At 40.2% G+C, this 16,691-nt stretch overlaps 1 protein-coding gene across 5 annotated transcripts in view; it reads left to right on the top strand.

Annotated features, from left to right (window-relative positions):
• adamts17 (ADAM metallopeptidase with thrombospondin type 1 motif, 17) overlaps window positions 1–16,691 on the top strand; it is a 109,801-nt gene that overhangs the window by 40,575 nt on the left and 52,535 nt on the right. For all 5 annotated transcript variants that reach the window (XM_069527686.1, XM_020080368.2, XM_020080369.2 and 2 more), the window contains one exon: window positions 13,503–13,608. In XM_069527686.1, coding sequence (XP_069383787.1) covers window positions 13,503–13,608 — 106 coding nt within the window. The remainder of the gene's footprint in view (window positions 1–13,502; window positions 13,609–16,691) is intronic.

Genomic DNA, 16,691 nt, shown 5'->3' with positions numbered 1-16,691 from the left:
AATAACAATTAAATAACTAAACAAATCAGATTTATTGTGGAAGGACTTTATCTTTAGGCACTGTGATGTATCAGAGTTTCTCAGAATACCTCAGATGTGGTGGTCTGAAGCCTTGTAATACAAAATACGCCTTTGAACTGAGTTGAGTTAATCTCCTGATTTTTATATGAGGAAGAATTCTCCTTTTTGAACAGTCTAAAACTGAAAGTTTCGAGAGGGCCCCTAGATACTTTTCATTTCTTTTATGAGGACGGTGTGTGTGTGCATACAAGCATGTGTATACGTTTGAGTGAGTATACATTGCATGCCTCATAATTTCAATTGCTGCTGTGTTGTCAGGAGCCACTAAGCTTCATATCAGGCCCTAAAACATTTAGATGGATTTGAATTTGGAGTAATTACTATAAATATTTTTTTAATGCAAAGTTGCAGGTTTTGGTGGTATTTATAATACTTACAAACTAAAAAGAACAACCCAGTGTGTACTTTGAAATATGACAACATGCAGTTCAGTAGTTCAAAAAACCCCTCCTTGTTTAGTTTAATGGCAGATAAAGCTAACATCATTTTCTAATTCAGACCTACTACCTATCCCCATCCAATCAAAGAGCCATCTCAAGCTATGCACATGAAATAATGGACAAAGTGTCCATATATGGTGAATGACAAGTTATCAAAGCATTCACCATGCGTCCTGTGTCCTTACCGGTCGTTTGCCTTCGTCGTATTGCTAGTATTAGCAACACTGTTGGTGTAACACTGCATGTGCGTCCGTGACCTGCAGCAGTTCAGTGAGGCAGCCTTCATGCATAGGTGAGGTGAGCGGTGTCTTAAATATGAATCAAGTGTGCCATCACCAGGATATATCAAATGCACATCTGGTGATTTTTGTGCACTCGCACACATTATTACACACCCTAGGTGAGCATGTTGGAGGCTCTGTCACGACCTGTCACATTTGCTGCCCTCTTCCCCCTGAAACTCAGATTCACCCCCTCATGATGTTTCTGACGGTTTGGACATTTTGTGGAGCGTTTCCTTCTTATTTTTGTCTGGGTTCATTTAGAGTTTTATATAAGCAGTTGCCGAATTCACTTGTCTGAAGGTGATGATGATATTACAGTCAACACAATATTCAGTATGCACAAATGCTTAACATTTAAGTATGATTCATAAAGAGGGTGACGGTTCATGTAGTGTATGTATAGGTGTGTGTAGAGGATATATATTGGTACTTTTGAATTACTTCATGCACACTGAACCATGTCACCCTCATTTATCCACAGGAGTGAGGAACACGTTTTTTCATCCATTGCTAATCTATTTCTTTGCTTCCTTACTCTCAGCTGCCGGTCCCGATGAAGCCAGGCAGTCTGCTTTTAAATGTTAAAGTAACAAGGATTAGCTGATCTTGACGAAAACAATGTCTTAGACCAGCCATGTTATTTTCACACCTGATTTAGTACTGTGCTCATACAGTCTGTGTTCAACCAACAGGAGTCATTTGCTACACACGCTATATTTTAAATTTGTCAGGGTTTGAACAAACTTTTCTTTTCATACAAATTTGTAGAATCCAAGTGTGGATCCACTTAGGCAAGGCCATAAAGTGGAAAGGCTTTTCCATGGAATAACCAATGTTGCATTTTTCAGCCATTAAATGGCTTATTATGTATGTACAAAGAAAACGCCCTCATATGAAGAGTGGATAAAACTTACATGGTAGAGCTTGGATTGGCTCATATCTAAGTCTTACCCTTCATAGCACCACTTCCCACACATTATCACATAGTATCTGCATGCACATAGCTATGAGGTAATGGAAGGAGATGCAGACAGAGGCAGGGCTGTGTTGTGAGGCATTGTGGCAGCTTCTGGCCATGCCTGGCCCTGCACAGCACAGCTCTGCCCTACCATAATACTCTCAGCCTGCTAATCTTCCTGCACAATGAGAACACTCCTGCTCTTTGTGCAAGTAGGCCCAAAGTGTGTGACCCACTCTGAGCCTCACTATAATCACAGCACTCATTAAAGGTCCTGCCTTAAAACCCCTGCCACCCACGTCCCCCCTCCCTGTTTCTCTTCTCCAGGCTGTCTCAAGCTTCATGTCAGAAGGCGCCTAAATACACACAAAGGTGGCCATGGAACAGCATTCAACCAGATTCCAGGGAACCACAGTTGTTGATCTGTTGTAACTGTACAAACATCTCCAATTTACACAGGACAATGGGGGATTACTCTGCATTTCTTTTACATTCATTCATCTGAATCTATTCTATGTGTTGAACATAAAATATTTTTATTACAATAATTGCTCAAATGACTAAAAGAGGGAAGCTTGTGGTATTTCGACAGTTCATAACTCTTGGTTAAAGTAATAAGGTTGGGGAATGCTGATGGTCTTGGTTAAGATAAGACTTAATTGTCCCAGAGGGACATTGGAAGCCTTGAATGCACAATTTGGCTTCTGTACAGAACCAAATATTCCAACAGTCCATACGTCTCATAAATACCAGTTTAAAAGTGGTTGTACAATAAATTACTCAGGATAAATATTTTTAAAAAAACATTGACACTCAATACTTAAAGGAAGAAGCCCTCAAAAATGTATGCTGATCTGTGTCTTGCACAAACTCCTGGCATTATTGCGAAAGCCACCAATTACTTTCAAGAAAGTTATTATCATCATCATCAGCAGCCGTGTTTGCTTTTGGGTTTAATGGAGTGAGGGATGAAGGAGCTGTTATTCACAATGTAGAGTATGAGTGGGAGGCTGTTTCCTTCATATAAGGTCTGAAGATCTGGGTGCTGATTGACTCCATGGTCTTCATGGCCTTCTGCATGAGACAGCTGACCTGTCCCGTTAACTGCACTGACAGGTTGCAAGACATTGCTCAAATTCCATAATGCAGAGAGCTCTCTATTACTGTGTGATTGAAGAAAGGCAGTATTTTCTAACCATCTACACCATCTATACACAGGTTTTGGTTGCTGCTGGCTTATGCAGCAGACGATTTGGCCGAGCAGCAGACCAAGGGTTGCTGTTTCTGAATACTTAATGTGAATATTTTTTCTGCTACTTGTTCAGTTGTTACCTGTGAAGGCAAAATAAGACAGTAAAGCTCACACATCCCTGGGGGCAGACCAGTCCTTAGCCCTACCCCTCTGTTTTGCCCGTTCATGCGTAGGGGTAGTGTGTCCTGATTCTTGTTGGGATGGAGGGCTAGGGGCAAATATTAGGGCTGTACATTGGAAATTTTTCAGACCCACACTTTAAACCGAGGTCTATGAAACTTTCCCAGAATGCCTTGCACATCGCAAGCAAGATGGGAGAGATACCCACAAACTTGGCATTTTCTCAATTAATAAGGATTTGAAAATCATGATAATAATTGTAACATCTTAGTTTATTTCGTTTCATTGATTATGGTCATTTTTTCACAACAACCTTTAATGCTAACATTAGCATGCCAATGTTAGCAATCATTATTGCATGATAATCCTATATTTTGATGATTTCATGTCGCACCCCCCTCCTTGAAGATACTTGATGAACTTGATTTAACCTGCGTATAGCTGCGATGTTACTGAACTTACCTGCTACTCTAATAATAATGCATCCTGGCAGGGTGGCCTACAGTGTGAAATAATGCAGTGCATACAAGCTTGTAAATATCCTATGGATGAATGGCAAATGTCATTGCGCTTGTCTATTATTGCCATAGTACGGAGGGAAAGCAGAAAAACGTGTCCTAAACATTAACCTGGTAATTAGATACACCTGCATTATCATAGCTGTTATTTGGATATTATAGGTTTGTCACTTTAGTAACTGCAAACGGGTTTATTTAAGATCTCAACAATGTTATTACAATGATATCCCAGCAAAACTTTTTGTCGCAACTGTTTTCATCGATGACTACTGATGACACGTCGGGTTCCAGTGATGACTACTGATGATGTAACAGCTTCTTAAAAGGCTGTCCCAATTCTTAGGGAAGGATTTCAACCACTACCTCTCTGTTTCAAGGGGCAACATTACCATGGAAAACAAGGGGTAAGGGTAGGGAGAAGGGGTGAAATGGGATTGGGCCATTGTTATGGAGGTGTTGTCAGTCCTGACCTGATGAGCACAGTTAGTAAGGGATGAGTGAAGCCATTAAACACAAAAGGGGCTGTTGATGATTTGGGGTTGCAGGGAGAATCTACAAAGTGCAGTTTGGTGAGAAAAGATCTGGGCTTCTACAAGTGCTTATTCGATTAACTACTATAAAGTGCATCCACTGTTCTTCTGTGTCATGCAAAAGCAAAGGGATCTAATAGCTTTAGTCAACATGGTATTTTTTTATGTCACACAACAAGAGTCTAGGGTCATGGGTCTGAAATCATTGCTTATGACCAAAACAGGTGTCCACAACTGGCATCGTATATTTTTTTCTATATGGCTCCTGTTGAAATACACTGCTGTTTTCTTACCAATCTGCATTCTGTATTGATATTTTCTACAGTTAAATTAAAGGTCCAGTGTGTAAGATTTAGGTGAAAGGGATCTATTGGCAGAAATTGAATGTAGAATAATCCTCATGATGTTTTCACTAGTTTGTTTCATCTAAATTGTATGAATTGTAGTTTTCTTTACCCCAGAAAAGGCCCTTTATATTTAAATACTTTACATTTACATCGAGGGGGTCCTCTCCTTAAAGCCAACATGATAAATGTTTTAAAGAATTATAGCATCTGTATTTATTCCTATTGTTAATATCCACAGTTTTGTTTTGAATGTCTAAATACTTGTAGGAATTATGTATTGGCCTTTAGTAAAGGGGAGTTTGGTTTGACCTGATGTAAGGGGATTTTCAGCCTCAGATGTTGACTAATAAAAAGTATTCACTGCTGAAAGACAGCAGACTTTCCAGCTCTCCATCATCGTAAATTCATCATCCAGATGAAAAATCCTTATGTGGTAACTATTGTTTTTTCAACATTAACACATACAGTTAACACAGATCCTCCAGTTAGAACTAGAGGATCTGTATTATGAGTTGATTCTGTTATCGTACAAACCATTTCACTATAAAACTGCTTAGATGTGATGCAGTTTCAAATCAGCTGCAGTATTCAGTGGGTAACAGGTTAAAAAGTGTTGGTTGTGGGTGGCATGGTGGTTAGCATTGTTGCCTCACAGGAGGAGGTTTCCCAGTTTGAATCTAGGTGCTTTCTGTATGAAGTTTGCGTGTTCTCCCTATACTTTCCTGAGTTGTCTCTGGGTTCCAGGGAAACTTGGGATTGGCCCCAGCTCTCCCCACAAGAGGTACAGATAGTGAAAGGATGAATGTGTCAGTTGGTTTCAAAGATCCTCAAGTGTTCAACCTCATTCCTCCCTAACAGAAATTTGGGAATATGAACATCCTTCATCTTTGCATACTGGAATGATTTCAGGGTCAAGTGTGGAGCAATGAGTGATGAAATAGGGGAACTGGCAAATGATTGATTGCAAGTCATATTTAAAAAACTATAATATGGAGTTTTAGACATTGAGCCTCAATTGGCACAAGGGACTTGATGTGCTTTTGTGGATTTAAGAATGTTGTGCAGATAATATTAAACCAAAATACTGAAGTAAATAGTAACTGAATCTTTAACAATCAAATATCCATGTGAATAAATCAACGTTTAATGTTTTTTTCTGCTGCTGTTTATAATAGCTCAAAAGTACATGAGATGATCCGGTTAGTTGGAACCCTAACCTACACCTAACCTGTTAACCATCATTTGGAGCTAATGTGCAATTAATAAGAAAATGCAACAATTAAGGTTTCCTGGACTTTAAAATCCATGAAAAACTATAAGGTTGATACAGACTGAGATATGTGAGATATTTGGACAAACTCTGTTCTCATATATTGGCAAACTGATGAAAGTCTAACCCCAAGTGTGATGGTGGGTGGGACTGGGATGTAAGTAATATTTGTAGTAGTATCCTATTTCCTGTGTTTGCTTTGCTGGAGCAGGGGTGTAACTGGGAGATTAGGGGGTTGGTGGGATGTTGATGTTAAACTATGTCCGGATGACTGGAGAGTCACGGTTGACTTTATGGAGTAGCTGCTCACTGGTAGGAGGTGACGCTGCACAAGTCAGCTGATTCATACACTGTGTGTGTATGAGAGGAAGAGAGAGAGAGATACAACAACACACCCACACAATGTTTTTGTGAGAGGTGCACAGAAAGGTTGCACAACATCAGTGAGATAGAATAGGTTGGATAACCAGCAGAGCAGTCGATTGCAAGACTGATAAAGACAAGAAAGACAAAAACCTTTTCCACTGTTTGAAAACAGAATGTAACCATCCCGCCAGCCCTGTTACGAGTGGCTCTGTAGAATAGGATTCAACAGCACGACTCAGAGGCATGTTTCAACTTAGAAAATGGTCGGTACACAAATTTCAGTCCATAAGCAGGCAAAGGTATCCATAAGTGGTTAAACTAAGGCTTGAACAGGTATCAGAAAATTGTATGGTACACGGAAAGCTAAGACGAGGAAATAGTCGCTGGAAGTAGATACAGAGTAGGCTACGTTCTGGCAACTGCTTGAGGGAAGCACACAGACTTAATACACATGAAGGCAGGGAAGGTGATGACACAAAGGTGAGATCACGCACCGGTGAAGCACATGAGGGCGGGGCAAGTAATCACACATGAGTGAAACTTGACAGGGCATGGGGTCTGACAAGAGAAGACACACAGGCTTCCAAAATAAAACAGGAAACACGGAATGAAGTGATAGTACATAATGTAAACAAAACTTAAGTACTCAGGTGAGATGGGACAATCCCACTATTGAGATATCAGAAGCTCCCGAACTGCTACAGCTAGCACCCAGCTCACAGTCAAGCTGCCTATACATTACATTGCTAATAATATTTTTCAAAATCAGAGCTGTCCCTAATGCTATAGATCAGTTAAAAACAAATGTGATACTTTTGACCAGAACCCCCAGCCCCACAACCTGTAGTCAGTTGTTGATTCTGGACGTGAATAATGGTAGTTGACCCTTGCTAGAGCTGCAAATGAAATGAGTGATTCAACTGAAGGAAATGATTGAGCATAAAGTTCTTAATTTAAACAATAAATAAATAAATGACACAAATATGTCATACAGATGTGTATTATTTGAGTAGCAATGATAAACAATGTTATGTCTATGTCAGTGATTTGCACATAGGGTAACATAATTGAGTCATGGGCATTAGAGGAGGAAGCATTTTCAGGCATAATAGAGCACCGATAAGAGCCAGAACCAGTCCAGAGTCACTGATGCCATGCAGTGTGTCAGCCATAGGCAGAGACCTTGACCAGAGGAACCTTTGTGCTGTACACAGACCAAAACACTGATTAATCTGTTGAATAGGAAACATCTTAGATATGGGACCAACCGAACACCCTGGCTTCCTGCATCTTCAATTCCACATATTTTCCTCATACCTAATCTCATTAGCTTCTTATTTTCACTTTTTCTATCTTTTTTTGTTCACCTATTACAAATGTGCCTATAGTGCCTGCATGTGAACAGTATGAGTACACATTGTGCAATGTGTCTATGTTTGCGTGCGAGTCCAAGTCTTCTGTCTGTGTACAGTATGCGTGTCTGCAGCATTTTCTATTTGTTTATAGTGTGTGAATAAGTGGGGAACATTAGTGTGACATTAAGGTCAGTGGGGTCAATCTATAGTGAGCCAGTATTTGCATGTGTCATGTGTAGGCATGTGTATGTATGTGTGCGTGAGAGGGTGAACAAAGCGTCTCTTCCAGGCTGACTCAGGCCTGTGTTGTCAGCACTGGGAGCTTTGACTGCCCAGGATTCAGTGGCTCATTGGAAAGCCCTTCATGTTGTAACGGCTAATTAGCGCAAAATAAATGGCTGGCCGAAGCTGCTTGTGGGCAGCACAGGGCTGTGAGTCCAGAGGTCTGATAAGGCTTTGTGGGTCTTTTGAGGCTGTCTGGCTGGATGTGCTGCCAGCTATGTGAGCCAACACATTAGTGTTTGATCAGTCAGCTAGCCCCTAACACCAGGTCAAAACCCAGCACTGATAACCACAGCGCGGTGGATCGCAGCTCTTTGTGTGGGGGCTTTAGCCTCAGAAGTGCTGGCTTCAACGGATCTTTGATGCTGCAGAAAATCTCAGTCACATCTCTGACATCACTGTGGAACTTCGCCACTCAGCTCTGTTTTATTCACATGGGCTTTACAGCCAGGATGGTGAAGGCTTGCTCAGTAGCATTCAGTGTCATGTAAAGGTATTCTTTTCTGCTAATGAGGACCTTGGGCGGTGAACCAAACATAGCATTAGCTTCCTACTTTGGTGCTCACATTTGTATTAGTGCCTGACTGCTTGTAGACATGAAGGACATCAAAACTATATGTCAATGGTGAGTTGGTAATTTCTGATCAACTCTAATTCAGTTCAATTGTATTTATATAGGGTCAGATCACATTTTTTATCTCAATACTGCATATAATTAGTACAAGTTGCATCAGGATTTTCAAGCAAAACATATCCACTATTTAGGCCTATTTACAAATATCAAAAGAAATAAAAAAAATAATAAACTGGGATGTCCAGACATAGAGGTGCCAAAACTCAAAAATCTAGTCCAGGTAGTGTGGCTGACCTGAGGATAGTAAAATCCAAATATAGGGTTTGTTATCAGTGGTGCCTCGATTATGAACAGCTGCTAATACAGGATGGAAGCAAGTCATTCAAAAAAGACAGAGCTTACTCAGCATGAATCCTCTTCTCTAGCACTCAGCAGGTGTTCTTTAAGTCTTCCCTCTTTATTTGAATGAAAACATCAAGGACCATCATCTAATTCCCTCAGATCGTACACATTATACACACGTAATTACAGCCTCTAGCTAAGCATGCTTGGTTGTAAAAACAGCAAACCAGTGAAGAGGAAAAGAAACACATGTTCAAATCCAGGCCAACATCTGTTTTCATCAGCCTGAAATGTTTCCAGTGAAGAGGGCTTTAGCTTGAGCTCAGTCCAATCCAAATACACCATGTTTGTATTTTACTAAATGGGTCCATTCTGTACTATGCTGTAGCAAGATGAAATGTACCGGAGAGTTTGAGGAAGTTAGTCCTCACTTTGCATTCAAGCTGAAACTGTATTCATCATGTGGTCTCCAGGTATTTCAGTTCAGTATTTTTTCTTGCAGTTTTTTGCCAAGCATGAAGTTGTTTCTAGAGGAAAGACAGTGACAAAAGGAACTGTGAAATAGCAGTGTGCCTAAAAGGATAGGATGAAATAGAGTTTTTCCAACATGTATGTGTGTATCCGATACCAGCAATAACCATTCAGGCCATAAACATTTAGCTGCAAATCTACGACCATATTCTGAAAAAAATCTGAGACACAACACTTCAGGGACAGGTCATTTTTGCGTGATGCACATTGGTTCTGGAATTATTTCAACAGAATGTGTTTGAGGGAGAATGTGGAGAGAGTCCAGTCACCAGTGGAGTAGCCATTTATGTCTGATTGAACTATATCTCTGTTCAATTTCTCATATAGACAGGGACCTATACAGTTAATGATTCATGTTGTGAGATATGTCACTGGAGGATAATGTCCTGAGCTGTACCATCATGCGGTGTTGGGAGTGTTTGCCTCTAGTGAACAGTGGCTGTGTAAAATTTAATTAGCATCATTTGGCTGCTTACCGGCTAACAACAGGTCATCTTCAATTGAGAGAAGATGAGATAAGGTGAAGCAACAAAGGTCCTGTCCTTATTTGTTCTCAAGTTAAAGAAGCATCAAAGCATATTTGAGAAGTGCAGTTAGATTGCTGCAACCAATTTTGGTTGTATACTGGGAGGATGAAGTGGAGACCTATTCTTAACAAGTAGCCTATTATTTGATGGCTTTGACATAGCAGGTTTTAAAATTTGTGAAACCAACCAGGTCAGTCCAGTGAAGTAGCCTTAAGGAAGTTCAAATTTGACTACATTCTACATGGTCTGTCACCCAGCACATTCGACGCCACCACGCCATTATGTTCATCAGGAGCATAATGCCCTGACGTTGTTGGGAGTGCACAAACAGGCCATGCACACTACTGAGTCACATTATAAGTTGCTGTGATGAAATTCATGCAAGTCAGCCTGTGATTAATTTTTTTCACTTTGATTTTCGGTGTGGTTTTGAATCCAGTTCATAGTCCATTCATCATTATCTGATGTGGGATTTAAGTGTTCCCTTAAATGTCCTCTTATGCTCCATAATGCATTGTGTGATCGAGAGTTGTGTAAGGGTAATGAAATAATAGAAATGTATTGTCTTCTAACACTGCTTGGTATGCTACCATGGGAAGTTCCTTTTGGTTTGAGTAGTCTGCCAGGGGATGAAGCTGAATTTGCATCCTTCTGCAGTTCCCTACACTGCATCACTTGAGCTCCTGTCCTTTTCTGGATTTCCACTTAACTATTCATTGACGCAGCCATCAAGAAGACACAGCGGGAGATTCAATGACCATAGATTGTAAGCCAGTGGCTCTCAGAGCTGAAACCAGTGGGGCAATATGTCTTTCACCAATGCCACCCCGACATCCACATCAGGCTGGTCCCACCTCCCCACAAATCAACAAGTCATGTTGATATAAGAGCTGTGGTTAAAGAAAGATAAGAGAGATCCCTGCCCTGAGCCTCTCTGAGGCTGTTTACAAATTTGGAAAGAAGAATTTTATCAGCTTCCCAGTCAGTGCTGTGTAAAAGCCCACCATGTTCAACCAGCTCACAGTTGTCGAGAAGTAGAGGGTTCTTCTTGTGCCTCAAATTTGTTTACACCCTATTTGCACCCTGAGAGTCAGTTAAGAAGAAAAAATATGTGTCATGCAAAGCACCGACCAAGTTCTTTTTAAGGTTGAGTATTAATGAAACCACTGTCAGTCTTAATGCTGATGGTGCAGTGTGTGATTCAGAAAATAGAAAATCAAAAACTGAAAGGACTGTCACCACAAGAAGGCACAGCTGCTTAAGTTGTTAGCGCTTAACAACAATACCTTTCTGATGCTCACCCGTGCCTGTTGACAGTAGCCGAGGGTCACAGGCATTTGTAGAGGGTTTCCTCAAAGGACAAGGCTGGTTTGACTGGTCCAATAAGTCTTAGTTGACTAATGACACATGTAAGATTACCTTGCAAGATTAAATGCAACAACCTTTACCTAAACAAAGGGGAAATGGAAGAGGTTTCTGAGTACTTCAGAAAGATGCATGCTGAGCATACACCACTGACCACCAGTTTGTAGAGTGTCAGTTGCAAAAAGTTCTTCATGAAATACTGTAAGTCCTCTCCTAGACCTTACACATGACGATACACCCTAAAAGAATCACTTGATTGTTTTTACTTCCTGCATCTCCACATATCCTCTCACTGTGTTCTGTAGTGTCCATTGAGGGCTGCATCACTTTATCAGTTGGGAACCTTACCACACTTTCTCACAGTAAACAATAAGCACAGTGCTTTTAACAGCTCCATAAACCAAATCGTGATGATGCAAGGTGGAATGGCCCCTCAGCATTGTGATTGACCCATCATCGCATCCTCACATTCTGCTGGAAGTATTGTAATATCAAGGCTTTTTGTATCAGACAAAAATGTGATCTAGTTTTCTAATTTTATTAGACAACACTTAATGACTCAGGAAAGCATGAGCATACTTTGACAGAGCCCTTTGTGTTCCCTTTTTATGATGAAACTCCTCAAGCAAAAATAACACTATGACTATTTCCATCTCATCACTGCAGTGTGCCAATGACAGCTTATACAATGGATTCAGACAGATATGGTTTGATACATTACATAACTGTCCCATCCATCCCCTCAAGTTGCAAGGTGGTGCTTTATATATCATTGGTACCTCTTGTTTCTTTATCGCACAAAGGCGTTATCGGATGGCATGCTCACTACAGAAGTTAGCGAATTTGAAATTGGTACCTTTTCCTCTAAACTCATACATTTATGACATATGTAAGACAGATTGCTTTCTTGTAGTAAACTATTGGGGACGAATAACTCAGCACTGAATGCTTTTTGATAATGAATACAGACACAACAGGAAAGCGCCCATTAAGCATCAATTTCATATCTTCTTAACATTGTGAATTTATTGCTCCACTTTATTATTGTGCTAGCAGCCACTTGAATGCCTCCAGCTGCTTCTCTGTTTCTTCTAAAACAGCTCTGTCTTATCACACAGACCTAAATCCTGAAACCTCATTCACTTCATGCACCAGTGATGTAATGCATGTGTTTGCCATGTTGGCTGATAAGGCCCAAACTTCCCTGTCTCTCTGGATTTCTGTTCTTCTCTTTCTCTCTGTCAAGGTTCTGCTAAGGTTATTTCTTCTCTCTTTAAAAATCTCATCTTGCTTCAATTGTCGTATTATTGCCAATGCTTAATTTATGTCTATCTGGATTCAAATGAGGCAACATGGCCTCGTTCCAGAGGCAGAAAGAAAGAAAGCCAGGTGTGTGTGTGTGCGTGTGTGCATGTGTGTGCGAGACACATGGAGATCTGTAACGCTCACCTCAGAGAATGCCTTGATAAAAGGCTGTTAAATTTCAACAGTTATCACCACTCATGTCTGCTGAAGCATTCAGTGTGTTAACTAGTTGCACTTGAAAGGTATGAGAACATTCAATGTGGTTTTGTTTTTCAGACTCGTTAATTGAGTTGTTGTTTATCCTGTCAATTGCTCCACCTATTATGGAGACACATGAGGCCTAACAATCTGATACTATGTCCTGTCCGAGTCCTGCACCTCTGATGTGACTAGTTTCGTCCAGTATGGTTGAATCCATCTTTATTTTGGTAATGAGGAATTCTTAAGCAGGATAATATTCACTGCAAACATTTGCTGACATCCTGTGTCACTTTGAATCAACAGGGAACATAAACACAGTGTTTCCACAACAGTAGTCTGTGGGGAGATTTTTCAAGTTCTTAACGACTATTTTATTATTTATGCCATGCTTTGATACACCAGTATCTATCTATAGTAGTATTGATGAGGCCTCTTTCATGACCTATCAAACCATGGATTTACACTTCAGTCTTCTTTGCAATGAAGGGCCTCAGTAGCCTCTTAACTCTCCTCATTGTTTAATGAGGTAGAGCAGGTCGGAATTTTCAGAAGTTTGATCCCTGACTTCCCCAGAATACATTTTGAAGTGTCCTTTGGTAAGATACTGATGACATACTATTGGTTTGTAATGTGTGTGTGAATGGGACCCAAAATGATTCGAGTGGCAGTGTAAGACTAGAAATGTGATATATATAATACAGTCCATTTACAATTGAATTTGGTTGTTGGGTGCAGTGTAATTAGAATCATAGAAATGGAAATAAGAGGCCGTATGATTTGGAAATATAGTATTGATGAAATGTTAGCAAATAACCCAATATTATGAAACTTATTGTCATGTTGTTGTGTTCCAGGTATCGCTTATCTGGGTGGTGTCTGCAGTGCCAAGAGGAAGTGTGTGTTAGCAGAGGACAATGGACTCAATTTGGCCTTCACCATTGCTCACGAGCTGGGACACAAGTAGGTTTCCCTGTTTTATTCTTTTGTTATTTTGATTGTATTTTTCACAGTCCATCACATCATTGAGTCTAGCTCTATTTTCCACATTTCTGCTGTTATCAGTTCATTTTCATTTAAACTATCAACAATAATAATATTGGGATAATCATGTTGGCGTAACAGTTGAAGGCTTTCATTCAGATCACCAGCAAAATGAGCTCAGTCATTCTTGCAAAAAGGAATCTTATCTAATCTTAAAACCTTGTGGCCGTTTGAGCAATGCAGAGTGTAGGTGGAACACTTCAAAGTTGCTTTATTCAAAGTTGGAAAGTCTCACAGAAGGATAACAAACAAGCTGTATTTACGCTCTAGAGTTATTTGACTGCTGGTGAGGTTTTCTCTGTCTTTTGTCCACAAACAGTCAGTGGACAAGTTCCCTGACTGATGTTTGCTGTAACAACAATCCCTGATTCTCTGTGACACTTCAGACGGGCTCATTTCCAAACTCACCAGGAACTCAAGTTTCTCTCCTTTTTGTCCAACTTCTCCCCCTTTTTTCTCAGCACCGAGACATACATCTGTGAATGATCACAACTGAAATGTTATCCTTTCAAACTTCCCTCTTTGTGACCTAAAGCAAATTTGCCCATAGTCCAACCTTTTACGCTTATTTGCATCTATGCAGTGAGTGTGTACTGGAATCCTTTAGGAAATACTGTGTGACAGAATGATCTCAACTCATGGTTCACTCACTCACTCACAAAGCCTAAAGCTTCATGGTCCTCAGTGAATGCAACGGGCTTGGTTGTCTTCATGTGACCTAAGTGTAGAAGGTGCTCATGTGATGATAAGTCATTGTATACAGATGCGATCTTTGACTCAGTTGTGAATAAATTGTTGATAACACACTAACAAGAGATGTATACAAATATGCCTTAACAATATTATTTTGTATATTTTTAAGGGGCATTCAAAACCATCAGGTATATAACTTTATAAATAAGCAAAATGTTACAAAAAAAGATAGTGACCTATGTGCCAAAGGTGTCAAATAGAAATGCGTGTCTTGTGAACCTGAGGACAAACAGAGAAGTTTGTGGGTGAGTATATATAGTCTCCTATGATATTCACAGCAATTTGGGCAGGGCAACTAAAAAGAAATGGCAATTTGAATTCAATCTGAGCTTTTTTCTCGAAAGCATTCCCTTTACCTGTAGTCAGGTTACCAAACAAACTTTTTTTCTTTGACAAGTGCAGTGACCGTTCACAACCTGCCTGTTTGGAATGGTCTGTAGCTGCAGCTACAGAGCGCCTGTTTATTCAAAGTTACTTATTTCCAAATCTATCCCAAGTCATCAATGCACTTTCTTGGGCCTTTAACAATACACATTCCAAGTATAAAACAGATATGATGAACAGATCTGTAGATATGTGTTCCACAAACAGACAGACGGATGATGAAAATGGGATCTGAATGTACACAAATGCTTAATAATAAAGGACTATTACACAAAGGCAAAAAAGCTGGGACTCAGCTGCTTCTTTCTCCCCTCTGTGTGGCAGTAAGATGTGTGTTACAGCTGGAAAATCATCTGGAAAAGATGCCAAAGTGTATGAACCTTTGTAGCAGCTTTGTGGCTGCTCCCTCCCCCTCTGGAATTATCACAGTTTTCATGGAGCAACTCTGCTCCAGCTTTGGGGGCCAGGAAAGGTAACAAGCTGGCACACAGACTCACTAGGAGTAGGAATTGTCATTTAGGAATTTATGTAAACTCTTGGCTTAGACTGGAATTGTATTGAAGTTTTTATCGGCAGGCTCAGCATAGTAGATGATATGGGATTAAAACTCTAACATTTATGCAGCTTTACCTATTCCACGTATACATGTTTAACTGGTAATGGTTGTCATGTTCACACAGGATTCTTATACCTTCCTTAAGTGTGGCACCATTACGTGTGTGTGTGCGTGTGTGTGTGTGAGAGAGAGACAGAAGACCCCCTGGAATTGTGGGGACCATGTGGCTGAGATGTATGTGTTAAGTTTGGGGGATGAGTGTGTGACATGTTGGTGCCAGGTTTAAAGAAAGTAGTTAGTTGCTAGCAAAGAAAGACCCTTAACCTGTGAATAACATAACATACCTAACATTCACTATCAATAACTCATTACCAAATATTACAACAACACAACTCAAACTTATAAACATCACACAAAATAGAATTTAACCATCCTTTGCTTAGCTAAGTTTAAATATTAAGCCCAGTTGTGTTACCACTTCATGAAGAGGGGGACGGGTCCATTTTGATGTGCTGTTTGAAGTCCTGTGAAGTGGTTTTGCTGGTTGTGGCTCTTGTTGTCATGCATTCATATCTGCTGGTCAGACTTTGTCGTGGCCAATGGTGCTGAAGTGTAGCCCTATGAGACAAATGGTGATTTTTGAAAATGGGTTATACAAATAAAATTGATTCATTGATGAAGTATGTAGGAAACCAGACATGATGCATAGAATCAATTGTCCTCATGCACTCATCTCATGATATCAGGTTTTTGTTCACCAAGGCCCTTTTACCATGATCGATCAGTTTGTTCAGGCTGCCAGCTTAAGGAAGAGTTCTTTTGTTCCGATCTTCTTCCATTTGGAATCATGAAGGCCCCTGTGGGTCTTGGTAATGTTAAATACAGCTAAAACTTGTTGGAGCCTTCACACGGTCCAATTTTCTGAGCTCTGCAGGCAGCTTCTCCAACGTCATGGCTTGGGTTTTGCTCTGATTTTAGCTGTGAGACTTCAACAGGTAATAAATATCTATTGTCATAGTAAAGGGTCTGAATACTTCAATGTTAATGTGAGAGTAATTTAGCAAATTTTAATTTTACTTTGTTATTTTTTTGGGTTTGAAAGTATTTGGTTTCAACGGTTTTTGGATGTCTGGGTTAAATATATCCATTTATGTTCCTGGCATTTAACTGTATAGCATTCAATGTACTGCACAGTAAAATACAGTCAGTAATTTAAAATACTTGCGCTCACACACACACACACACACACACACACACACACACACACACACTCCGAGGTTGCCGACAGACCCGTAGATCAGTGCAGGGA

This window comes from Paralichthys olivaceus, chromosome 1 (assembly GCF_024713975.1).
Source record: "Paralichthys olivaceus isolate ysfri-2021 chromosome 1, ASM2471397v2, whole genome shotgun sequence".
NCBI classification, from domain to species: Eukaryota; Metazoa; Chordata; class Actinopteri; order Pleuronectiformes; family Paralichthyidae; genus Paralichthys; species Paralichthys olivaceus.
Note: the sequence above shows the minus strand (reverse complement) of the source record. Positions and strands in the feature narration are given on the sequence as shown.